This window comes from Antechinus flavipes, chromosome 3 (genome assembly GCF_016432865.1).
Source record: "Antechinus flavipes isolate AdamAnt ecotype Samford, QLD, Australia chromosome 3, AdamAnt_v2, whole genome shotgun sequence".
NCBI classification, from domain to species: Eukaryota; Metazoa; Chordata; class Mammalia; order Dasyuromorphia; family Dasyuridae; genus Antechinus; species Antechinus flavipes.
Window position 1 is genome coordinate 148,925,887 of NC_067400.1, and position 27,952 is coordinate 148,953,838.

Consider the following 27,952-nt stretch of genomic DNA (forward strand, 5'->3'; position numbering starts at 1 on the left):
TAGATTTCCAGCCCTCTATGGCTGTTGCCTTTTACTACTTCTATTTTATTTTATTTGTTCTTACTTTCAGAATTGTCTACCTTTTTTTCTCAAGATTTTACAAATACATTTGTATTCTAAGTATTTGCTGGCGATTTTTATGATATTATGTTTTTATGTAGTTATTATGACAATTGATTTTTATCACGGCATTACAATATTATTTTATTATATGTGTTGTTGCCCTTTTCTTTGTCCATATTTTACTTCTCAACATCAATAACTTAAAAAAGCAAATCGTTATAGTTGTATAAAGATAATGGCAATATATTGAAACTCATGGGATATTGACTATATAGTTAACAAAGGAAAATATCTTGATATGAATTAAATGCTAACCATATGTCAAAAACAGTGCTAAGCACTTGGGATTCAAATAAAAAGATGAGCCAGCCTTTGTTTCCAAGGACCTTACTTTCTAATTAGGGGAAACAACACATTGGGGACAGGACATATGGAAAGACCCAAGAGCAACAGTGGGGCAAATGATCTTCTACCAACAATTGTTAGGAAAAGAATAGTAATCCCTTACTTCAGATGGATGTAATTTTGAGGAATGGGACAGTTAAGCAAGTTGTAGTTAGAAGTGTGGCCAATATTTGGAATAACATGGCTAGATAGAGATATATTCATTTATTTATTGGCAAGCACTGTACACACATATTTGTGTGTATATAACCAGACAATAGACTATGTATTTCATTGGTATCCATTGTTAGTAAATCTAGATGAAAGCACTCAGAATGTTAATTTTATCTGCTGAGAATGATTTTCAGGAAGATTTTAACTAGATACAAATATGATGAAAAGTCATGGATAGACTGTAATGTGTTTCATTGGAAGACTAAGGCCTTATATTCATTAGAATTGTGTGTGTGTGTGTGTATGTGTATGTGTATGTGTGTATGTGTACATCAGTGTCTTTACAGTCATCAACTTAAAAATAAGGAATCTTCTATAAGTCTCTTAAGTCTACCTTTATAGCCTGGTAATATTTTTTCAGATTGGAGTACATTCTTAAAAATTTTGTATTTTACTCTTTTTGGATTACAAATGGAGTATTTCTTAGTTGTAAACTACTTTCTCTGGTGGCTTGGAAACTCATTTGCATTGATCTTTTTGTAGTTTTCCCATGTGAAATCTTGGCATATGACTCAGGATTATTTTGTGGAAGGGGGAGGAGAAGTTTTTTTTTCATGATTTTGTCCCCAAAGCATGTATTGTTGAAACTAACTTTTATAAAATTATAATTATGACTAAAATATATCTTTTATTGTTTTAGGTGCAGAATGTGGAATAAATGGAGATGTTGAAAGACATCTTGAAATGGGCAAGAAATTATTGGCAGCTGGACAACTAGCAGATGCCTTATCTCAGTTTCATGCTGCAGTAGGTTTGTATCTGAAAGCAGTCAAGAGTATTATTGGGGCCCTGATAGTGGAAGATTTCTTAGTTATCTAATACTTATAATAATATGAAATTTTAGATTTCACTTTTTTCTTTTTTTCTCATTAGTATTTTATTTTTCCAAATACATGTAAAAATAGTTTTCAATGTTCATTTTTGTAAAACTTTGTATTTCAAATTTTTCTCCCTTTGTCCTTCAGCTTCCCTTCTCAAGACAGCAAGCAATCTGATATAGATTAAATATGTGTTATCATTTTAAACATATTCGTCATGGGTAGGGGTCTGGAAGGATAGAGGAGGCAGAGCAGAAGATAATATCTATAGGATTTTAGGCTTTGGTGTCAGAGTAGATGGTCCATGTGACTGGACAGAATAGAGTTGAAAACTATTTCCTATCAGTTATCTGAGCAATCAGACAATCCACATGAGTGCTTGGCAACCTGGGCATGGGGTTAAGGGCTTAGAAAAGACACCTTTACTGGTGTTGGTGATATCATCTAACCTTAGATGGATTTTATGGAGCCTGGTGAGGGTCATTTTCTTTAAAACACTTTTGTATTGATGTATTTTGTTTTCATATAATCTTCATTTTCAAATATAGCTTTTCCCTTTCACATCCCAATGAGCCATTACTTTTTAACAAAGAAAAAGAGGAAAAAGAACAGTTCAGCAAAACTAACCAGCATATCACCTGAGTCTGTCTGACACCATATTCTGTGTTCCTCACTTATAGCGCTGTACCTTTGTAAGAAAGGGAAAGGACATGCATTTTTCTCATCTCTTCTCTGTGGCTGAGCTTGGTCATTTTACTCATTAACATAAACTCTGTTTTTGTTGGTTTTAATTTTTACATTGGGCTAATTAATTATTTAATGAGAACATAATTTTAATAAGAACAAGAGTTTAGTAATGCTTCATTCAGGAATTATTCAAGTTATCTAACATCCTTAGATTTTTGAACATTTATCCCATAACTGAGGTTTATTCCTTACCAGTATTTCTTAAAAATGTTTATTTTTCGTAGAAATCTTTGATCTACTATCTAATTCCTTTTAATTTTAGAATATATTGAAAAAAATATATTCTCAGCGATTTAGGGTCTTTATTATTAGCATTACTGGTTGCATTGTGCGTTCAGGGAATATTAAAGGAAGATGGTATGTTCGTCCCTATGCTCAGTATTCTTGTGTCCCCTGCAAAAAATCTATTTCCTTTCAGGCTCCCACTTCTTTGGTTGTCATTGTATCTGCTTAGGGGCAGCATATTGTACTCTTTCAGACAATCCTAGTTTGCTATTTATAGGTACTTGGATTGAGACATCAGACAATTTGTTACCATTATGTAGAGAGTAAGATTAAATAAATTTTGAGTGTCTAATGACTTCTCTTATTAATTGAGTGCTTATTCTTTAGCACATGGACTCGGTAATCTCTGCCTTAGTGGTTTAGAGTAGTTTCCCCCTTAATTCTGGTTCTCGGTTGTGATCCAGATGAAGCAGTTGAGTAAGTTATTTTTAGATAAATGAGGTATTAATATTTAATATTAATACTTAAGGATATAAATGCACCCACTAGTTACTGTTCTTCCTAATCAGTAATCCAGGGAACATCTTCTATGCATTCATTCATTTAGCTTGTTGTTACTTATCCTGATGCTAAAAAAACAACCCAACCAAACCAAAATAAGATAATGTTTAGTTTGGCAATATTTTTCTTTCTTTCTATTTTTTCTTTCCTTTTTTCTTCTTATAAAAATTTAGTCTTTCACAAAATGACTTTGAGTCTTAGCGTAATTACAGCAGTCAGAAAAAAGCTGGACCAGTAGCAGTTTTGCTCCTTGGTTAGCCAATTACTTTCAGCCAATCACTTAACCTTTCTGAGCATAATACCCAGCCCCCAGCCCCTAGCCTCACCTACCAACAAACTAGTCTTAAAGTTTAAAAAAAAGATATAAAAGATATGTGAAACTACTTTGGACATTGTGATGCATTATATAAAAGATATATACAATACATTTATAAACATATAATATATATATTGTGTGTGTATATATATACTATATATATATAAACAACATGCAATATATAAAAACTTATAGCATGTTTGAAATTATTATCTAAACAATAGGCAAATAAAAACCATTTTTGTATGATGAAAATGTAATCTTTTAACAATTATTCTAAAAAGAATAAGGCATACAGTTATTTCTAGAAAAAAAAAATTATGCCCATTGCTGCTATTTCCTTTCTCCCCACTGACTTCTCAACTCCTTGCAATCTGGCTTCTGATCTAACTACTTAACTAAAATGGCTGTCTTAAAGATTAATAACATTATTTTAATTGCTAAGTCTGATGATATTTTCCAAATTCTCATTCTTCTTGACCTCTCTGTAGTATATATAGGCTCTGACCTAGGAGTTATGAAGACCTAGATTCAAATCTTGCTTGCCCCAGATACTACTACTATAGGCAAATTGCATAATCTATTTGTATCTCAATTTCCTCATCTCTAAAATAAAGGAATTTAACTTAATGACTTCTGGTTTCTCACTTGTAAATCAATAAAGCTATGACTATTCTGTCTTCCCAGGGTTTTTAATGACACTGTTCTCTTTTATCCCTGACTACTGCTATTCACAGCCTTTTATGATGAATTATTATCCATGTCCCATTTTCTCAAAATGGGCATTTCCTAAAGTTGTCCCTCTTAAATTCTCACTCCCCCCACTCCCTTTCTTAGTTATATCATCATTTTCAATTATCTATATATATATAAATGACTTGTAAATCTGTAGATCCATCATCAAACACCTGTTGGAATTCTTTGACCAGATGTCTAATAGACATCTCAAAACTCAATATGCTTTAAATAAAATTCATTCCTCTTTCCTCCTTCTGCACAACCCTCATCCATCTCTTTTTCAAGTTAACTTGTTTTTGTTGAGGGCACCACTGTTTGTCTACTTACCCAGGTTTATAAGTTCAAGATCATTTTTAAGTTTTTCTTTGCCCTTACACCTGATGGACATTTGGGATATTAGTCTCCTATACTGGAGTCACTGACTCCAAATATTCCTCTTTCCCTCTATCTGGTTGCCTCCCTCACTTGCTAAGTCTTGTCATCTAACTTGATAACCTTTTCCATGACTGCTTCTCTATTCTTAGATGACCATCTCTGTAGTTCAGATCCCTTATTATTTTTTTCTTGGACTATTGCAAAAGTTTCCTAATTGGACTCCTAATTAGTAGATTCTCCTTTTTCAATTCATGCACTTCCATTCAGTTGTGAGAATAATCTTACAGCATACCTTAACCCAGTTCACCCAGGTCAATATCATTCATTTTTGATATCTCTTTACTATCAATTTAACAAAGTTGAAGCATTTGTATTTTAGATTCAATCCATTAAGCACATATTTAACAATTACCATATGCAAGAACAAATAAAAATGAAAATAATCTCTATCCTAAAGGAATTTAAATTCTTTTATTGTGTAATAATGTTTTTACCCAATACAAAGCATTTAAGTCTAAATTTCCATATACTCATATCAATTCTGTTAATTGTTTTATTACAGAATCTATTTTTTAGTGCATCTGTGTAAATTTAAAGCTCTTTACAGTGTCCTCCTAGTTTCTTTCCATGATTATTTCACATTTTTCCTACTGTTGCTTTCTATACAACAATTAAATTGGGCTGCTTGCTATTGTTATTCTCCTATGTTGATATTCCCATCTCCTGTTTCTTTGTGTACTGTGTCTTTCATGTTTGCAATGCACTTTCTTATCTTATCCCACAAAATAAGAGAGAAGATGATAGCGAGAGTGGGAGAGAAAAGTGGAGACTTTTTTTTTTTAAACTGAGAAATGTTCTAATATTGATGTTAATAATGTGGAAAATGGCATGCCCTCTCCCATTCAAAATGCTCCAACATAAGAATTTTCAATTCTGATGTTTCCAACAATGACAGGGAGCTATAAAGATTTTGTTTTACAATATGGTCTGTTAAGCAATTTACTTTGACGTCTTGACATATTGATTATGAATTTTATGCTTAAAATGTGCTTTGGTCCTTAATTCATGACTGCAGCATAGGTGTTTCACTTGACATGAATTTTTATAAAATATATATATATCTATCTATATATATAGATATATATATATATATATCAGGTAAAATATTAATTGAACTGAACAAAGGTATAATAATAATGAATTTTATTTATTTTACTAAGAATCAATTCAAATACAAGTTCACAGTTCCACCACAATAAATTATTATTTTTTTATAATCCCTCACATCTGGAAGTTAATTTGATCCAGAGATTCTACTATTAGTTATATACTTCAGGGAGCATATTACTATAAAAGGCTCCAAAATACTTTGGCAACACTTTATGTCATAGGTCCTCAAACTATGGCCTGTGGGCCAGATGTGGCAGCTGAGGGATGTTTATCCCTTTCATCCAGGACTATGAAGTTTCTTTATTTAAAGGCCCACAAAACAAAGTTTTTGTTCTTACTATAGTCTGGCCCTCCAACAGTCTGAGAAACAGTGAACTGGCTCCCTATTTAAAAAGTTTGAGGACCCCTGCTATGTGATAGCAAAGAATCGGAAGCAAAACAGTTGCCAATTTATTGAAGTATGACCAAACAAATTCTAGGACGTAAATGCAGTGGAGTTTTGTAAGAAATAATGACTGTGATAAATATAGAGAAGCATATCTGAACTGATGAAGGACATTAATGAATTGATGAAAATTAAAATAAAAGCCAGGAAACAGTTTACACAATGACTTGCAATAATGTAAAAGGAAAGAACAATGATCACAGAACAATTGAAACTGAAAGTAAAATTTTAAAGAGCAGACTTGGTCCCAAAGAAGAGATATGAGAAGATACTTTCTTTTAATTCTTTTGTTGAGATGAGGATCCACAGATGTGAAACATTTCATAGAACATCAAAAAATTTTTTATAAATGTTGGTTGATTTTGTGGAATCTTTTTCCTTAAGAAAAAATCCTTTGTTTTAAGGGATGGTTTTCTGGAAGGCTTAAAAAAGGAAGATAGAGGGGAAATACAGATGATGTGAAAATAAAAGATACTGATAGTCTATTGAAAAAATTAGATAATATTACAAATCATTAAAAACTGAGTTTATTGTAACTTGTAAGATCGTTAAGTATTATAGTGACAAGTTTTGTTTAATGTTTATAGTTAAAGTAATGCAACACATATTTCAGATGTTAAAGCTGAATTGTTGCAGTTTTTACCATGTTGATATAGGCTGTTAAGAGGATGTGTTATGTAGTTCAGTATTTGTGCAGAAAAAGCAAGGAGCAGTTTCTTTAAAAATTTAAGATGAATTGCTGATGGTTACATAGCTCTTTAAGTTTACTAGATTGATTTAGTAATAATTCATTTGTACAACTTTTTAGGTTTATAAAAGTTTTATCCACAATAACCCTGTGAGGTAGGGACATTAGAGGCCATCAGATTCAATTGTCTCATTTTAAATTTGGAACTGAGGCCCAGGGACGTTAAGTGACTTTTATTACTTGAGTAACCTTGAGTGCAGAGGTGTGCTTTGAACAGGTACTCTGACTGAAGAGCCAGGTCTTTTTTCACCATGCCATGCTATGATAGTTCTTTTCTTTATAGCTCACTCTAAACAAATCTAAAGTATTAAATTGGGTTCTATTTTAGCTAGATGGTATCCAGAGGAAGGTGATGAGAATATTGAGAAGCTACAGACTTCTATCATGTGAGGGTGAGCTGAAGGAATAAGTATTGCCAGCCTAGAAGAGAATAGATTTGGAACAGTGATGGGTGTCTTAAATATTTGAAATTTGCTGTGGGAAAGAGCGATTATATTTGTTTTGCATGGCCCCAGAAATAGGAATAATGAGTGCAAGTTGCAAAGACTCAGATTTTGTTATAAGGAAAAATTTCCAAGTTATTAGAGCTGTCCAAAAATAAAATGGGCTTCTTCAGTAAGGAATGAGTTGTCCCTCACTAGAGCGCTTTAATAAAAGGATGGTCAATTACCTGTCAAGCATGTGGTGTAAGAGATTCATGTTCAATTCAGGATTTTTTTTTTTTAACTTCCCACAACCCACACCTCTTCCTCCCTTTTTTCCTGGTGCTTCCTCCATTGATTAGAAATTGATGTTCATACATTGGATAACTTGCTGTCTAAGGAAGAGGTAAGGGGAAGGAAAAGAGAAAAAGATTTGAAACATAAGATTTTGCAAGGGTGAATGTTTAAAACTATTTATGCATGTATTTTCTTAATAAAAAGCTAAAAAAAAAAGAAATTGATGTTGAGGAGGTGGTACCAAGAAGACAGAATGAAGATAGGAACTCAAGCAACTTCTCCCTCAACTTGCTCCAAATTCTTTTAAATAATGACTCTAAACAAATGTTAGAGTTTCAGAAAACCTCAAAAGACAAAGTAGAACATTTTTCAGCTTTAGAAGCTCAGCAAAAAAAGGTTTGTGACACCAGAATGGGAGTTGGGTGGGCAGTCTCAATGAGCACACCCTGGCATCATCCAAGTAGACTCTGTTGCTTTAGTCAAACAGTATTGTTGTTGAGGTATATAATGATCTCCTGGTTCTGCTCATTTCACTCAGCATCAGTTCATGTAAGTCTCGCCAGTCCTCTCTGTATTCATCCTGCTGGTCATTCCTTACAGAACAATAATATTCCATAACATTCATATACCACAATTTACTCAACCATTCTCCAATTGATGGACATCCTTTCATTTTCCAGCTTCTAGCCACTACAAACAGGGCTGCCACAAACATTTTGGCACATACAGGTCCCTTTCCTTTCTTTAGTATCTCTTTGGGGTATAAGCCCAATAGAAACACTGCTGGATCAAAGGTTATGCACAGTTTGATAACTTTTTGAGCATAGTTCCAAATTGCTCTCCAGAATGGCTGGATGTAACACTTATTCTTTTTTTAAATCATAAAGAATATTAATTTATTATTATTATTATTTTAATAATATTTTATTTTTTCAAATACATGGAAAGATAATTTTCAACGTTCACCTTTCCAAAACCTTGTGTTCCAAATGTTTTTCCTTGTTCTCCTTTCTCCTTTTGCCCTCCAGAGACTTCAAGTAATCTAGTATAGGTTATAAACACTTTCAATTCTTCTAAATATATTTCTATATTTGTCATGCTATACACACACACACACACACACACACACACAATCAGATCAAAAGGGAAAAAAAAAAACAACCAACAACAAAAAATGCGCTAGCACCAGGATACCTTAGAATCAGCCCGAGTCAGGATAAATAAAAGTCCTTAGTCTTTATTCTGGTCTTTAGGGATAGAAGTGAAGGGGATGGAAGCAGGATCTCTGCAACCTCCTCCTTCCTCATCCACTGCCAAAGTGACCTTGGCTAGTCTTACTCCACCCCCTAGTCCCTCCTACAATCCTGTGTATACACCAATCATCGAGCCAGCACCTGGGAAGGGCTATTTTCCAAGCATATGCCCATAGAGTATTGTCCAATTGGTATTTAGCCTCAAGCTAAAAAAAAAGCCAAAGCTGTCCTGACTTAAGTGCATCCACTCAAGAGTTTCAGCCCTCTACAACAAGTCTATTGGAATTGCCTTGAATCACCTCATTGTTGAAAAGAGCCAATTCTGTTAACAGTTGATCATCACAATCTTCTTGTTACTGTGAACCAGGAGTCCTCAATCCTGAGGTGATTATCCTCACCCAGGGCTATGAAGTTTCTTTATTTAAAGGTCCACAAAACAAAGTTTTTGTTTTTACTATAGTCCGACCCTCCAGCAGTCTAAGGGACAGTGAACTGGCCCCCTATTTTAAAAGTTTGAGGACCCCTGCAGTATGAACAATGTTCTCTTGGTTCTACTCACTTTATTCAGTATCAGTTCATATCAGTCTTGCCTTTCTTCTAGAATAATAGTATTCCATAACATTGATGTTATACTGTAACTCATTCAGTCATTCCCTAAATGATGGCATCCACTTAATTTCCATTTTCTTGCCACTACAAAAAGGGCTACCACAAACATTTTTGCACATGTGGATCCCTTTCCCTCCTTTATGATCTCTTTGAGATATAGACTTAGTAGAGACACTGCCGCTATCATAGTTTGCTAGCCTTTTGGGTATAATTCCAAATTGCTCTTCAGAATGCTTGGATCAGTTCACAACTCTACCAACAACGTATTAGTGTTTTCCCACATCCTCTGCAACATTCATCATTATTTTTTCCTGTCATGTTAGCCAGTCTAAAAGTGTGAAGTGAACTTCAGGGTTGTCTTAATTTGCATTTTTCTAATCATTTTTTTATATGACTAGAAATGACTTTGATTTCTTTGTCTGAAAACTGTCCTTTTATATCCTTTGATCATTGTCAGTTGGGAAATGGCTTGTATTATAAATTTGAGTCAATTCTTTATATGTTTTAGAAGTTAGGCTTTTATCAGAAATACTGAATGAAAAAAAAAAATTCCCCCACAGATTTATCCTTCCCTTCTAATCTTGGCTGCATTGGTTTTGTTTGTGCAAAAAAAAAAAAAAAATTATAATAATAATATACAATGAAGACCTTACTAAAAATGAAGTTACCACTTTGAGTATTAATGAACATTGCAACAAAGCCCTTAGGGAAAAAATAATTTCCTAAATGTTTAATAAGAATTCCCTTCCCTTTGTGGGAATAGGATGTGCCTGCCAGTAAGTGATTTGAGTACTCTGCTTGGTTAATAAAAGGAAGAAAATTTTTTTAAAATTGGAATGATACTTAAATGCCTTCATTGACAGTTGAATAATCTCTATAATACATATTATTCAAACTCTTTTTGTTACAGAAAAAATTCTAATTTAGTTTCTGTATCAATTGATTTTAGATCTGTATAAAGTAATTTTGTGATATAAAAAAATCACATTTTGAACATTTAGAAAATCAAGTGTACGAAATATATTGGTTTAATTCAGTATTTGTAGCTAATTCATGCTTGACATTCTCTTTATGGGAATCTCAGTGTAAACTGTACCATTTTATGAATTCTATTCTAGTTTTTTGTCTCATTTTAAAAAGGGGTATTCCATCACTTAAAAAAAAAATAGCTGGATTTTGTGGATAGCCATTTTCCTTAAAGGTAAATAATAGTGGAAGTTCTTTAAGTTTATTTTTGGATGTAACTGAATGAAGACTCTATAATACATATACTACCGCCAGTTCTTCTGAAGAATCCTTCTGAAAAGACATTTAAAGAAAGAACTAGCCAGTTATTCATACTAACATTTAATTTGTTTTAGATGTTGCCTCTCCTAACTTGAGGTAGAAGCTGAAAAAGATATATAAATCTCATTTCCCATTTATTACATGATAAATATTGGTAATTAAAAGTACAGATTGTGAACTTATTGTTTTTATAATATCAACATTTTTATTTTAGCTATCTAAAAAGTTGAAAAATATTTGTATAATTTTGCACAATATTAAAAACAGTGACTCATATCATGATCTGATATTTATCATCTTACTATGCTATAAGCTTCTTGAGGCTTATAATTGTATCTTAAGTGCTTAAAAGGATGCAAAGGTGAAAAATGTATTATATCTTTTATAAGGATGGACTCAAACATGTTCACTAAGTATTATATTAATTTCAAAAGGGCTTTTCAAAACATGGAATTATATATGTGACTGCATAATTTACTTTTTAGATTTAAACAGCAAGAACTCTTTCAAATTTAAAAAAAAAATTATGTGAAATTCCCATATCGGGATTTTTCCTGGGATGAACATTTTGATGGCCCAAATATATATCAGAAAATTTTTGTTAATTTTCTTCTTACAAGTGATTTTGTAGCAGTCATACTCTTGCTATTGCTTTCTTAAGACTAGTCTCACTAGTTATCAGCAGAAATTTTTTTAACAAGAAAATGTGCATGTGCCTTTATTTATAGGTACATTCTACCCAATGTTCATTGTTTCCTCAAAAATAAAATATTGAAGCTTTGTCTTGATGATAAAGTGGTGTGTGTGTGTGTGTGTGTGTGTGTGTGTGTGTGTGTGTGTGTGTGTGTGTGTGTGTGTGTGGAAATGTTCATTTTAAGTGTGGTAACGCTGTTTGTTTCCTAGGTTGTTGTTTGTTCTCCATTCTCAGGGAGGAACAATGACATAAGGAAGAATTAGTCAGACAAGTAATAGTTTTCATGTTATTGTGGCATTTGATTGGAATATATCAGAAAAATGGTAGAAAATGCCTATGATAATTATTTTCTTGTGTATCCTTTTAAAAATGAACAAAATATTTAACCAATATTTATTTCTTAGTTCCTTTTCAGCCCAAACCACTAATGGTAAAACAGAGAGAAATTTTAGCTGTATAAATCACTATTAAAAGGTTCTATGTTAACAGAACATCTTGTTCATTTGTGTTTGTATCTCTGCAAAAAAATAAGTCAGTTCATGTAGTTTTAAAGTAAAAACAAGTATACAGAAGTGAAGTGGTTTAAAAATGGTTCTCATGACAGCTGTTTCCATGGAAAATGCTTTTATAGGAATACTTAGGTTAATCTGGACCACTTAGTTTGCCTGTGATCAGTATTTTTTATGAAAATTGGGCCCAAAATTTAGTACAAGGTTGCACAGCATTCTTATGGATTTAATCCTTTGCTGCTTGAAAAGTAAAATGTAAAAGATACTGAACAGCTGTTTTTTGAATTATAATATGATGAAATGAGAAAAAGCACAGGAATACAAATAGGAACTCTGGTACTAATTTGGGGCTCCCCTACTAAGTACTTACTTGAATGACTTTGGGGAAGTCCTACTTCTTAGATTCATTTTCTTCATTTTCAAGGATTGAACTAAATAGCTATAAATTTTCTCCTAACTTATAAGATCCTATGATTCCATGAAAAAGATTATTATGAAATCTTAGAATACAATTCTATTCATCTTTATAGAATGAATGTGTGTGTGTGTGTGTGTGTGTGTGTGTGTGTTTGTGTATTATCAACTGGTGATTTATCTAAAGTGTATCTAAAGGTTTTATAATAATGATTCCGCCTTGTGTTTATCAGCTTCCCAAAATATTTCTTACTCTAGTTATATCTTCATCGAGCATTGTAGTTTACATGATATAATTCCAAATTTTTGCCATTTTTTTCAGGTCACTGGGAGTTTACCTAATAATGTATAATCAGCTGTTGATTGTCTTTGTCATTTTTTTTTTGTTTATTTTGTTGAATATTGGTATTTTTTTCTTTTTCACAGCCTATTTTAGGAGTCGAGGCTATATAATTCTAGGTTGAAGATCTCATTTCTTAAAACCAAAGAATCTTTTGAGTCATCTTTTAAAAATATTGCTGTTCACCAGGCCTCAGGAGATGATCAGTTAGCCTTTTGAACATCCTATTTTGAGAGTCTCTAGGACATTCAAAAAATAAAAATTCCTCCAAAGCTTTTTTGTAATCTGGTTAATAATAATAATAATAATAATAATAATAATAAACCCCCCTTATCTCTAATATCTATTTTGGGAGGCCTTTGGGCAGTTTTGTTTTAAAATAATAGAGATGATAATCTGTCTTTCTGTGAAAAGCCAAAACAAAACCTAGACATTTCTTCAATAATTCATTTTGATATTTAGCAACAGTTAATTGTCTTTTAAGTGCCACAGATTGCCAACTTAAGTTCAGTTTTATATGTTTTGTTTCTTTTTCATTTCTCTTTGTGTAGAAAACACAATGGAACATATTTAATAAAACCCTTGGCAATTACAATTTTTGATTATTTTTTATATTTTCGAGCAAACTTTGTTACTCAAATAAGCTCATTATAAGTAGAGAAACCATAGATTAGAAAAATGACAATTATGTACAATCATAACTTTAACAGTATTTTTCCATTTTATGAAAAAAATCTAAATATTTCTCTACATTGATCATTTTTCAGAGACCTGATAGAAATCAAAATTAAACTAATATAAAACCACTAGATGTCAGCAGAATCTTAATCATTTTGTTCATCTGACTTTGTTTCTAATGCATAGCATCATAGGATTTTTGAGTTATAAGAGTTTTCAGAGGATATCTCATTCAATCCCCAGAGGTACTAAGCCATAGAGAGAGGTTATATGATTAGCGCACAGTTGTACCACTCATTAGAAGAGTTGGGATATGAATTCAGACTGGCTCCAGATCCCAAATCCAGTATTCTTTATATTATGTTGTGCTGCCTTTCATGGACTTGAAATAGTCTGGACAGCAGGAGTCAGTATTTCTCAAGTTGCCACAAAAGGGTTCCGGTCACACTGAAGTCATTTGAGGACTCACCAGAAAGATCCCTCAACAAGCAAAAAATCATATAGAGTGGAATTGTTATTACCTTCAATTTACTTTTGGCATTATATTTTATTTATTTCATTAGTTTTCCAAATCCTTTATCCTTAAAATATTTTTCATAGGAATTCTTTTCTGACCATATAACCCTTGGTGCAACTTGTACAATTGAATTTTTAAACCTGAGTAAAGGACTTTGCCCTATTTAAATTTCATATTCTTTGATTTGGATTACTATTACAAGCTTCTTGAAATTTTTTTTTTTTAAATTTTATTTTATTTAATAATAACTTTGTATTGACAGAATCCATGCCAGGATAATTTTTACACGACATTATCCCTTGCAATCACTTATGTTTCGTTTTTCCCCCTCCCTCCCTCCTCCCCCCCCCAAGATGGCAAGCAGTCCTATATATGTTAAATATGTTGCAGTATATCCTAGATACAATACATATTTGCAGAACCGAACAGTTCTCCCGCTGCACAGGGAGAATTGGATTCAGAAGGTAAAAATAACTCGGGAAGAAAATCAAAAATGCAAATAGTTCACATTCATTTCCCAGTATTCCTTCTTTGGGTGTAGCTGTTTCTGTCCATCATTTCTCCAATGAAACTCAGTTAAGTCTCTTTGTCAGAGAAATCCACTTCCATCAGAATACATCCTCATACAATATCGTTGTCGAAGTGTATAATGATCTCCTGGTTCTGCTCATCTCACTTAGCATCAGTCCATGTAGGTCTTTCCAAGCCTCTCTGTATTCATCCTGCTGGTCATTCCTTACAGAGCAATAATATTCCATAACATTCATATACCACAATTTACCCAGCCATTCTCCAATTGATGGGCATCCATTCATTTTCCAGTTTCTAGCCACTACAAACAGGGCTGCTACAAACATTTTCTTGAAATTTTTGGATCCCACCTGTCTTCTAAGAAATAGATTATACCTTTGTAGATTTGTATCTTCTGTGTTTTTGATGATTATTACATGTAAGCCTTTATATAAGACATTAACCAATGTGAAGACCAAGTTAATACCCTGGATATCTTAGAATCAGTCGGAGTCAGGATAAGCAAAAGTCCTTGGTCTTTATTCTTGGTCTTTAGGGGTAGAAGTGAAGGGGATGAATGCAGGATCTCCATAACCTCCCTTCTCCTCATCTACCGCCAAAGGATCTCTGGCTTGTCTTACTCCACCCCCTAATCCCTCCCACAATTCTCTGTAGACACCAAAAGATCGAGCCACTACAGAATAGTGGGAAGGGCCATTTTCTAAGCATATGCTTATAGAGTATTAGCTACTCGGTAATTAGCCTTAAGTGCTCGGTTGTCCGACCCAGTGCATCAGCTCAGAGTTTCAGCCCTTTACAAATAAGAATGAGCATTATAGGGACAAGGATAGGTCCCTGAGCTTTCTCTCAAGATTAACTTTTTAAAAATGAATATTCTCTGGATATAATCTTCAAGTAATTTTTTGTTTTGCTCCATCTCATTTATAAAAATCTTGTAATAGTTTTGTGTCAGTTGCTTTGTTGAATTTCATATATGCTATGACTACAATATGATCCTGTTTTGCCAAAATTGCTAGTAGCTATTAAAAATAAGAAATGACGCTCACTGCTTATAGTCTGTTAAATTAACTTCTCTTGGTTTTCATGCCTCACTGTGCCTTTTGGCCTCCCTTGCTAGATCTTCACTCAGAATATGACTACTGATTTTTGTGTCCCCTAAATAAGCTCTGTACTGGACCTTCTTTTTTTCACTGCATATTCTCTCTTGCTTGGTGATTTCTTTAGCTTCCAGGACTTCAATTATCATTGCTATAAAAATCATTCCTAGATCTCCATATCCAGCCTTGTCTTTCCTGATCTTTTAGTTCATCATGAACTGTCTATCAAGACATTTAGACTGAAATGGATATTTCTCAGCTATTTTGTATTTGATATTTCACATTCAGTATTTCACGAACACTTCATCATTATTCTTCCACTGACACCCAAATTTCCTTCTTATTATGGTGAATGCCACTGAGAGTGTCATTCCTGTCTCCTCTCCTTATTCTTAGTTACTCCAAATATTCACTTAGTTGCCAAATCTTGGTAGTTTTCTTTTGCCACAATATTCTTGTATGCATCTTATCTCTCAACTCATGCGAACATTATTCTAGTTCAAGTCCTCATCATCTCCTGGTTAGACAAATGCTATTACATTTTTTTTTTTTCTCTGTTTAAAATGTAAGCTTCTTGAGCACAGGGATAGTTTTTACTTTGTATCTTTAGCATATATAACATATCACTTGGAATATACTAAGCATTTAATGAATACTTACTGGTTAACTGTTACAATTTTCCCCAAAATTTTCAAGATCGTTAAGGCCATAGATAGTTTGTAGATTCCATATTCTTTTTTTTTTTTTTTGAAAAGTTATGTTTGAAGTTATTATGTTACTTGAAGATGACAACAGTTCAGCAATCATATTTGCATCTTTAAAGTACCATGGTGTGTAATTCATAGATTTGTTTAAAATATATGGATCTTCTCAATCAATTCCCCTTATTTACTGTCAAGATTCTTCTCTTCTACAAAGAAAATGGATACAAAAAGTAGTTGAGTAGTGTTGCTTTTTGTTTTGTAATGCTTTCATGCCCACTAAGAGACTCTTGTCTATCTTTGTTTTCCTTTGCTCCTAGTGTAGCTAAAACTCAGAATTCTTAACCCTCAGCTCTTTCAGGACTTTGACATTATTCTTACAGGTCTGTGAGTGTAAGGAATAATGCTATTATACTTATTTTATAATATTGAAATTATTATTATGTAGCTCTTTAAACTTTGCTAAGTATTTTTGTCTCAGTAATACTGTGCAGTAACTAGCTCGGGTAGCATTGTTCCCCTGTGATAGGTTCTGAAACAGATTCTAGGAGATTTTATTTTACCCAGAACTGTACAGCTAGCTAGTATCTATAAAGTAGAATTCAAATGAAGATCTCTGAACTTCAAATCCAGTTCTCTTTTGACTATGCCACAAGGAGGAAAATAAAAGAAATTAATTCAGCCACCACCCTGGACTTAGTTGTTCCCAACAAGAAAAATCTAATTGGTGAAGTGACAACATTAGAAACTCTAAACAAAGTGACCATTTATTTCACCGTTGAATTAATGATGGCCAAAGAAAAGAATGCCAGATATTATTTGACTTGTGCTTTAGCCTTTAAGCATTTTTTTGGGGTGGGGGGTGGGGGAGGAGGAAAGAGGGAGGAGGGATTGGGAAATGAAAGTTTGAATCCTCCAGCCAGAGACAAAGTGTAGACTGACACATTGAATAGACTCATGTACTAGACAGCTTTATTTCCATTTAAAAAGAAAAAAGCCAGGATAAAATCATACAACTTTCTTTTTGAAATAATACCCTTAAACAGAACTGAGGTGAAAATAGTTGTCCAAATAGAATAGAATTTATTATTCTGAGAGCCTTACTCTCATAGGACACTAGGCATTTAGAAAAATGATTTAGATAGAATTAAATAGTATATTAAATACTCTTTGAATTCTTTGTTGCATGAGTAGATCTTAGCTGTATTTCTTCTTGGAAGGATGGAATTGTGAAATACAATTGAAGTTGGAGCTCTTAGAATAAAATATGTAACTTAACACCCTTTCCTTTGAGTTAAAGAGTTGTTTGGGATAAATCAATTTACAGTTTCATTCCTAATTAATCATTCAATTAGCATGCATTTGTTAAGCACATTTAAGTTCCTGACAAAGGGTTCTTTTGGGATTGACAACATGTACACAAAGTTAGGATGTACAAAATAAAGTAATTTTTTCTTTTTTGGGTAGTAGAGGAAGGAGGGAATGAGACCCCAGATACTGAAAATCAGGGAAGACCTCATATATGAGGGGATGTTTGAATTGGCATCGAATTTTATCTTAGTGCTAATAAAGAGCTAGTGGAATTTATTAAGTAGAGTTGTGACATGGTCTGGATTGTGCTTTAGGAATATTTTGGCAGCTAAATTAGGTGGAGGAGGTTGAATTAAAGGAAATTGTGACCTGAAGCAAAGAGATCAAATAGGAAATAATTTCTGTAGTCTAGGTGAACAATTGTGAGATTCTGTTTTGTTTTGTTTTTTTTTGACTGAAAAGAAAAGCATGGAGGTAGAAATGAACAAAGCGTGACAATTGATTTGTTACGGGGTAAGGGAGAATAATGAGTAAAAGATAATGGCAGAGATTGTGAATCTGGTGTAATAAAAGGATAATGGTAACCCTGACAGGAACAAGAAGTTCAGAAGAGTGATGGATTTTTGGGACGAGATAATGAGTTTTATCTTGGATATGTTGAGGTTGAGATTCCTGTGGAATATTCACTCCAACATGTCTGTAGGCTGTTGTTGTTGTATTGCTCACATTGGACTTGAATTTGGAAGGGAAGACAAGCTCTTTACAGTTGGAAAAGATACTTAAAGCATTTTGGGCTGCTTGAATAAAGGCAGACTGCTTAAATCCTGTGTGCCTATTCCAGTAAAAACCAAAAATTTGTATCATGCTGAATAATGATTAGGAAATCCAATGAGAAACTACACTGTGAGTTATACCTCAGAAGTCCATTAAAAAATCAGCCACAACCCATGAAGGAAGAACTCATGAACTGTCAACTATCAAGCAAGCTAACTCTAAGCATGATCAGAAATACATATAGCTTGAAGGAACTTCTGCTCAGAAGCAGAAATAATTGAAGCCGACTTCTCCTCTCAACCCTTAAACAGTGGTCAAAAAGATCCAGGATGGTATTCTTGGAAATTCTAGGCAGCTTCCAGGTACCATGTGGCATTGACTAGTGCAGTACATGTGACTAGACCTGGATAATCAAGGTTCTTAGAGACTCTGTGGTTACTAGCATTCTGTCTTAAAGGATCCTGAAAACTCAGAACTCTCAATCTCAAATACAGGGAGAGCCTAACCCTGAAAGGTGGAGGTCAACACAGTAGGACATGTGAGTAGAGATGAAAGCAAGAGGGGTCAACTATTCCACCCAAAGTATAGCAGGAGGAAGAATTTGGCCCTGGAAAAAAAACATAGTTCAGAAATTAAAGCTGTAGAGATAAGCAGACCAAAAATGATCTTGAACAGTATTTAAAAAAAAAAAAAAAAGTGGTAGATGAAGACATATTCCAAAAAGAATGAGAAGGTAACTGAAATCCAAAGGGGGAAAAATTGTCTTTGGACAAAGCTTACATGAATACTTGGAAGAATTGAAGCAAGAAATTAAAAAATGAAATAATTCTGTGGGTGTGAATTAGAAGGAAAAGAAATGGCTTAGAAGAGAAAGTGTTAGTTTCGGGTGAGGAAAACTCTGAAAACTAGATTGTAACAAGCATTTACTTAATGAGATTATAATGATTATTAGAACAAAATCAAAAGATTGAAGAAATAGAAGTGTGATATAAAAATTTTCATAGAAGAAAAAATGAAGAAAAAGTGTTGGAATTCCTACTAACTGCTAAGTAATTAGAGTTGATCTAATCTTACAAGAAGTTGTTTTGGCCAGAACCTGAAACAAGGTACTAAGTAGAACTAATTAAGACAAGGCTTGTGTTCACACCTTTACTCACTGGAGTCCACAAGTATGCTAGCTTCACAAAGTACACTTTCTACACCTCCCTTAAAGCTCATTGGGCCAGAGAGCACTATGGGAGAAAACCCATAATCCCATTCTCTCAGAAGAGGCATATAAAAGGCCAGCGATGAGGGATTTATGGCAGAATACATTTTTTCTTCTTGGCTGGCTGATCGCGCTGGACTCGAGAAGAACGACTCTGGTGCAGAGAACACTTTGACGGATTTCAGTGGAGCTACGCCAGAAGCCCTCTCTCCGCGGCAAGTTGGTGGCTGGGCTCCCCAGAAGGAGATAAGAGAGACCTTCCATCTCTGTCTTGGTTGGAGGCAGAAGAAAGCAGAGGCAGAGGCTAAAGGACCAGACCTTTGGATTTAAAGATATTCGGAGAGAGCTCTTGGAACCAAGCAGAGAGATAGGCCTCTAGGCTAACCGGGCTATATTGGAGATAATAAAAGATCTGAACTTTTATCACCTGGCTGCGTTTTGGGAAGAAGATCACCACATTTCCACAAAAAGGCCTAAGGAAATAAACACAGTTTTTAAAAGAGGAAATCTAGACTCTATATATGAACAAAATGCTCCAACTTATTAATAATTAGAAAAACAGAAATGAAAGGATCTCAGGTTTTGCCTCATACACACTGGATTGGCAAAGATGCCAGAAAAAAAGACAAATATTGGAGGGTCTGTGAAAAAATAGACATTGTTGCACTATTGGTAGAATTATGAATGGATTCAACCATTTTGAAAATCAGTTTGAAATTTTGTGGTAAAAAAAAATTGGAAACTAACGGGGTACTCATCAGTTGGGGAGTAATTAAACATACTGTAGGATATGAATGTAAGGTAATATTATTGTCATGTAAGAAATAAGGGAAAAGTTTGTTTTAAGGAGTTATATGAATTAAAGCAGAGTGAACTGAGTAGAAACGATAACAATTTGTACTTTAACAATGCTATTGTAAAATGAACAGTTTTGAAAAATTATTGTGTACATCCAGAAAGAGTTAGGTCAAATGATAAGGAACCACAATCAGGATTACATAAGACCTGGCAGCTTCTGTTTTAAATGAGAGATCTTGTAATGAAATATTGCAAAATACAAATTATTAAAAAGGTTTTAAAATCCTTTATGACGATTATCACCCATAGCTGAATATGAAAATTTGAGTGTCTAGATGCAGCGGTCCTCAAACTTTTGTTTTCAGTGTCTTTATTCTATTAAAAATGATTGAGGATCTGTCTAAAGAGTTTTTGTTTATGTAGTTTATAGTTACAGATATTGATCACATTTAAAATAAAAACTAATTATGAATTTATAGAATCTCTGAAAAGATTTCAGAGATTCCCAGGATACTCTGGACCAAACTTTGAGAACCACTAGTCTAGAGAAATCTATAAAAGTAAACTTACTTGAGCAATGGGAAGGAAACTATATAGTGCCAATATTCTAGAAGGCAAAGAAAGAAGAAAGTTTTGAGAGAGTTCAGTGTTTTCTAATGCTTTAATGAATAGAAAGAGAAGGAGAGTTAGTGTAAATACCTTTGTGTAGAAAGGAGGGAGAAGGGTAAGGAATTTATTCTTCTTATATTTAGGGTGAGAGTATTGTGTATCTGCTGAACCTCCCTGTCACCTGAAAGAAGACAAAGGAGGGTTGATTACTTGCTTTTACTTGGTGTAGTGAGAGTGAACTGGGAAACAAGTGGATATTGGGAGAAGATTAATGCTGGGACAAGATAGTTGAAAGCATCTCTCTCTCTCACACACACACACACACACACACACACACACACACTACAAAAAATTAGAAGCTAGAAGCTGCTTGGCAATTGGGAAAAGACTTAATAAATTACGGCATCTGGGATATTTCATAGTACGATGAGAATTTTAGAGAACCCTGAGCAGTATTAACTCATACAGTCAAGTAAGCAGAACTAGAACAGTGTGTTCAAGGATTGCAACATTGTAAAAAATAAATGATTAAAAAAAAAAAAACTTAACTGATTAGTGTAATGACCAACCATGTCTCCAGAGGACCAGTGGTGAACTTGTCTTTTGAATATGGCCTCTGTATGTTTAGTTTTGCTTGTTTATTTAATATAGGGTTTCTTCTCATAGTTTTTTAATTGGGGGGCAAAAGAGGAAATTTGGATGGTGATGGTGATGGTAGTGCTAATGATATCCCCTAGAAAGGACTGCAGATACATTTTATTTTAAATAAAAAAATAGAAACAGATTTAAGCAGGATAATTTTAGATTTCATCGTCTCATATGGATATATTGCTTATAAGTGTTTATCTCAGGATGAAAAGAAGCAGTTTGGGTTTTTATGAAATTGGACTCCCAGTTCTCCTGCCAGACAGGTATATTGTACTATTTGCTATGGTTTATCTAGAGAAGTAAAAGATATATCTTTTTTTTTTTTTTTTTTATTTTTTTTTTTTTTTATTTTTTTTTTTTTGATTTTTTTTTTCCCCTCCCTCCCTCCACCCCCTCCCCTAGATGGCAAGCAGTCCTTTATATGTTGGATATGTTGCAGTATATCCTAGATACAATATATGTTTGCAGAACCGAACAGTTCTCTTGTTGCGTAGGGAGAATTGGATTCAGAAGGTATAAATAATCCGGGAAGAAAAACAAAAATGCAGATAGTTCACATTCGTTTCCCAGTGTTCTTTCTTTGGGTGTAGCTGCTTTTGTCCGTCATTTATCAATTGAAACTCAGGTCTCTTTGTCAAAGAAATCCACTTCCATCAAAATATGTCCTCATACAATATCGTTGTCGAAGTGTATAATGATCTCCTGGTTCTGCTCATTTCACTTAGCATCAGTTCATGTAGGTCTCTCCAAGCCTCTCTGTATTCATCCTGCTGGTCATTTCTTACAGAACAATAATATTCCATAACATTCATATACCACAATTTACCCAGCCATTCTCCAATTGATGGGCATCCATTCATTTTCCAGTTTCTAGCCACTACAAACAGGGCTGCTACAAACATTTTGGCACATACAGGTCCCTTTCCCTTCTTTAGTATTTCTTTGGGATATAAGCCCAATAGAAACACTGCTGGATCAAAGGATATGCACATTTTGATAATTTTTTGGGCATAATTCCAGATTGCTCTCCAGAATGGTTGGATTCGTTCACAACTCCACCAACAATGCATTAGTGTCCCAGTTTTCCCGCATCCCCTCCAACATTCATCATTATTTTTTCCTGTCATCTTAGCCAATCTGACAGGTGTGTAGTGGTATCTCAGAGTTGTCTTAATTTGCATTTCTCTGATCAATAATGATTTGGAACACTCTTTCATATGAGTGGTAATAGTTTCAATCTCATCCTCTGAAAATTGTCTGTTCATATCCTTTGACCATTTATCAATTGGAGAATGGCTTGATTTCTTATAAATTTGAGTCAGTTCTCTATATATTTTGGAAATGAGGCCTTTATCAGAACCTTTAACTGTGAAAATGTTTTCCCAGTTTGTTGCTTCCCTTCTAATTTTGTTTGCATTAGTTTTATTTGTACAAAGGCTTTTTAATTTGATGTAATCGAAATTTTCTATTCTGTGATCGGTAATGGTCTCTAGTTCATCTTTGGTCACAAATTTCTTTCTCCTCCACAAGTCTGAGAGATAAACTATTCTATGTTCCTCTAATTTATTTATAATCTCGTTCTTTATGCCTAGGTCATAGACCCATTTTGATCTTATCTTGGTATATGGTGTTAAGTGTGGGTCCATGCCTAATTTCTGCCATACTAATTTCCAATTATCCCAGCAGTTTTTATCAAATAATGAATTCTTTTCCCAGAAGTTAGGGGCTTTGGGTTTGTCAAACACTAGATTGCTATAGTTGACTATTCTGTCTTGTGAGCCTAGCCTTTTCCACTGATCCACTAATCTATTTCTTAGCCAATACCAAATGGTTTTGGTGACTGCTGCTTTATAATATAATTTTAGATCAGGTACAGCTAGGCCACCTTCATTTGATTTTTTTTTCATTAATTCCCTTGAGATTCTCGACTTTTGTTCCATATGAATTTTGTTGTTATTTTTTCTAGATCAATAAAATATTTTCTTGGAAGTCTGATTGGTATAGCACTAAATAAATAGATTAGTTTAGGGAGTATTGTCATCTTTATTATGTTCGCTCGGCCAATCCAAGAGCACTTAATATTTTTCCAATTATTTAAGTCTGACTTTATTTGTGTGGAGACTTTTTTATAATTTTGCTCATATAATTCCTGACTTTCCTTTGGTAGATAGATTCCCAAATATTTTATGGTATCAACAGTTATTCTGAATGGAATTTCTCTTTGTATCTCTTGCTGTTGGGTTTTGTTGGTGATGTATAAAAATGCTGAGGATTTATGGGGATTTATTTTGTAGCCAGCTACTTTGCTAAAATTATGAATTATTTCCAATAGCTTTTTGGTAGAATCTCTGGGGTTCTCTAGGTATACCATCATATCATCTGCAAAGAGTGATAGTTTGGTTTCCTCATTGCCTACTCTAATTCCTTTTATATCTTTCTCGACTCTTATTGCCGAGGCTAGTGTTTCTAATACGATATTAAATAATAATGGTGATAGTGGGCAACCTTGCTTCACTCCAGATCTCACTGGGAAAGGTTCCAGTTTTTCCCCATTGCATATGATGCTTACTGATGGTTTTAAATATATGCTCCTGACTATTTTAAGGAAAAGTCCATTTATTCCTATGCTCTCAAGTGTTTTTATTAGGAATGGATGTTGGATTTTATCAAATGCTTTTTCTGCATCTATTGAGATGATCATGTGGTTTTTGTTTTGTTTGGTTATTGATATAGTCAATTATGCTAATAGTTTTCCTAATATTGAACCAGCCCTGCATTCCTGGTATAAATCCTACTTGGTCATAGTGTATTATCCTGGTGACAATTTTCTGTAATCTTTTTGCTAATATTTTATTTAAGATTTTAGCATCAATATTCATTAGGGAGATTGGTCTATAATTTTCTTTCTCTGTTTTCAGCCTACCTGGTTTAGGTATCAGTACCATATCTGTGTCATAAAAGGAGTTTGGTAGGACTCCTTCAATCCCTATTTTTTCAAATAGTTTATATAACATTGGAGTTAATTGTTCTTTAAATGTTTGGTAGAATTCACATGTAAATCCATCTGGTCCTGGGGATTTTTTCTTAGGGAGTTGATTGATAGTTTGTTCTATTTCTTTTTCTGAGATGGGACTGTTTAGGATATTTACTTCTTCCTCTGTTAGTTTGGGCAAGCTGTATTTTTGGAGGTATTTTTCTATTTCACTTAAGTTGTCGAATTTATTGGCATAAAGTTGGGCAAAGTAACTCCTAATTATTGCTCTAATTTCCTCTTCGTTAGTGGTGAGTTCTCCCTTTTCATTTTTAAGACTAACAATTTGATTTTCCTCTTTCCTTTTTTAAATCAGATTTACTAAGGGTTTGTCTATTTTGTTGGTTTTTTCATAGAACCAACTCTTAGTTTTATTAATCAATTCAATAGTTTTTTTACTTTCAATTTTATTGATCTCACCTTTTACTTTTAGAATTTCAAGTTTAGTGTTTGACTGGGGGTTTTTAATTTGTTCCTTTTCTAGCATTTTTAATTGCAAACCCAATTCATTGACCTTCTCTTTCTCTATTTTATACAAATAGGCCTCTAGAGATATGAAATTTCCCCTTATTACCGCTTTGGCTGCATCCCATACATTTTGGTATGATGTCTCATTATTATCGTTTTCTTGGGTGAAGTTATTAATTATGTCTATGATTTGCTGTTTTACCCAATCATTCTTTAGTATGAGATTATTTAGTTTCCAATTATTTTTTGGTCTACTTCCCCCTGCTTTTTTGTTGAATGTAATTTTCATTGCATCATGGTCTGAAAAGGATGCATTTACTATTTCTGCCTTACTACATTTGAGTTTGAGGTTTTTATGTCCTAATATATGGTCAATTTTTGTATAGGTTCCATGAACTGCTGAAAAGAAAGTGTATTCCTTTCTGTCTCCATTACATTTTCTCCAGAGATCTATCATATCTAGCTTTTCTAGTATTCTGTTTACCTCTTTGACTTCTTTCTTATTTATTTTCTGGTTTGATTTATCTAATTCTGAGAGTGCAAGGTTAAGATCTCCCACTATTATAGTTTTACTGTCTATTTCTTCTTGCAGCTCTCTTAGTTTCTCTTTTAAGAATTTAGATGCTACCCCACTTGGTGCATATATGTTTAATATAGATAGTGCTTCATTATCCATGCTACCCTTTAACAAGATATAGTGTCCTTCCTTATCTCTTTTAATTAGGTCAATTTTTGCTTTAGCTTGATCTGAGATCAGGATGGCTACCCCTGCTTTTTTGACTTCACCTGAAGCATAGTAGATTTTGCTCCAACCTTTTACCTTTAACCTGCATGTATCTCCCCGCTTCAGGTGTGTTTCCTGTAAACAACATATTGTAGGATTCTGGCTTTTAATCCATTCTGCTAACCGCTTCCTCTTTATGGGGGAGTTTACCCCGTTCACGTTTATGGTTAGAATGACCAATTCTGTATTACTTGCCATCTTGTTAACCCCGGTTTATGCTTTCCTCCCTTCTTTCCCCTTTCCCCCCTTCCAAGTATTAAGCTTGTGAGCACCCCTTGCTTCTCACAGCCCTCCCTTTTTAGTGTCCCTCCCCCCGCCTTAGAGTTCCTCCCCCTATCTTACCCCTTTCCCTCCCAGTTCCCGTATTCCCTTCCGCTTAGCTTATTCCTTCCCTTTCCACTTTTCCCTTCTCACTTTTCAATGAGATGGGAGAAGTTTCACCATAGATTGAATATGTCTTAAGATTTTTCACTTAAAGCCAATTCTGAAGGCAGTAAGATACCCACTATATTCATCCCCCTCCATTCTTTCTCTCAGATATAATAGGTTTCCTATGCCTCTTCATGAGATGTACTACCCCCACTTTACCCTTTTTCTGGTACAATGTCCTTTCCACATCAATTTCTAGAACAAGATATACATGTATTCTTTATACATCTATATAGTCAAAATATAGTTCCCAAGATTAATCTTTACCTTTTTAGATTTCTCTTGAGTTCTATATTTGTAGATCAAACTTTTTGTTAAGTTCTGGTTTTTTCATCAGAAATAGATGAAATTCGCTTACTTCGTTGAATGTCCATCTTCTTCCCTGGAAAAAGATGCTCATTCTCGCTGGGTAAGTTATTTTTGGTTGCATACCAAGTTCCTTAGCCTTTCGGAATATCATATTCCAGGCCCTTCGATCTTTTAATGTGGATGCTGCCAGATCCTGGGTGATCCTTATTGTGGCTCCTTGATACTTGAATTGGGTTTTTCTAGCCGCTTGCAATATTTTTTCTTTCACCTGAGGGTTCTGGCATTTGGCCACTATATTCCTTGGTGTTTTGATTTTAGGATCCCTTTCAGTGGGTGATCGATGAATCCTTTCAATGTTTATTTTTTCCTCTGTTCCTATGACTTCTGGGCAGTTCTCTTTGATAATTTCCTGGGAGACAGTGTCCAGGCTCTTTTTTTCATCATGTTTTTCTGGGAGTCCAATGATTCTCAGATTGTCTCTCCTGGATCTGTTTTCCAGGTCTGTTGTCTTCCCCAGAAGGTATTTCACATTTTTCTCCATTGTTTGATTTTTTTGGATTTGCTTGACTGATTCTTCTTGTCTCCTCGAGTCATTCAATTCCACTTGTTCAATTCTGATTTTCAGTGAAGTATTCTCTTCACTCACTTTTTTAAAATCTTTCTCTAATTGTCCAATTGAGTTCTTTTGTTCTGTGGAATTTTTTTCCATTTCGCCAATTTTGTTTTTTAGAGAGCTGTTTTCTGTTTCCAGTTCACTAATCCTATTTTTCAAGGATTTTACTTCTTTATCCACTCTCTCTTTAACTTTCTCCAGGCTCTTTTGCCAAGCCTCCCTCTCCTTTTGCCAAGCCTCACTCTGCTTTCCCCATTTTTCTTCTAGCTCCCTTGTGAGAGCCTTTTTAATCACTTCTATGAGGTTCATCTGTGCTGAGGAACAGACGATCTCCTCCTTTGGGGAATCACCTGGGGACTGCCTGTTTTTAGTCTCCTCAGGATTTAGAGTCTGCTCTCTATCTGTATAGAAGCTGTCAAGGGTTAAAGTCCTCTTCAGCTTCTTGCTCATTCTGTCTATTAATCAGAGACAAACTACCAAAGAAAAACAGAAATGAAAGGATCTCAGGTTTTGCCTCATACACACTGGATTGGCAAAGATGCCAAAAAAAAAAAGACAAATATTGGAGGGTCTGTGAAAAAATAGACATTGTTGCACTATTGGTAGAATTATGAATGGATTCAACCATTTTGAAAATCAGTTTGAAATTTTGTGGTAAAAAAAAAATTGGAAACTAACGGGGTACTCATCAGTTGGGGAGTAATTAAACATACTGTAGGATATGAATGTAAGGTAATATTATTGTCATGTAAGAAATAAGGGAAAAGTTTGTTTTAAGGAGTTATATGAATTAAAGCA

General features: G+C 33.9%; 1 protein-coding gene and 1 long non-coding RNA gene across 2 annotated transcripts in view; both read left to right on the forward strand.

Moving 5' to 3' along the window:
- DNAJC3 (DnaJ heat shock protein family (Hsp40) member C3) overlaps positions 1–27,952 on the forward strand; it is a 78,585-nt gene that overhangs the window by 18,715 nt on the left and 31,918 nt on the right. The window contains exon 2 of the mRNA XM_051990544.1: positions 1,322–1,428. Within this exon, the coding sequence (XP_051846504.1) occupies positions 1,322–1,428 (107 nt within the window). The remainder of the gene's footprint in view (positions 1–1,321; positions 1,429–27,952) is intronic.
- LOC127553383 (uncharacterized) lies at positions 17,292–27,920 on the forward strand. Its single transcript, XR_007951734.1, has 2 exons — positions 17,292–20,044; positions 27,662–27,920. It is a non-coding gene; the product is annotated as an uncharacterized LOC127553383 (long non-coding RNA).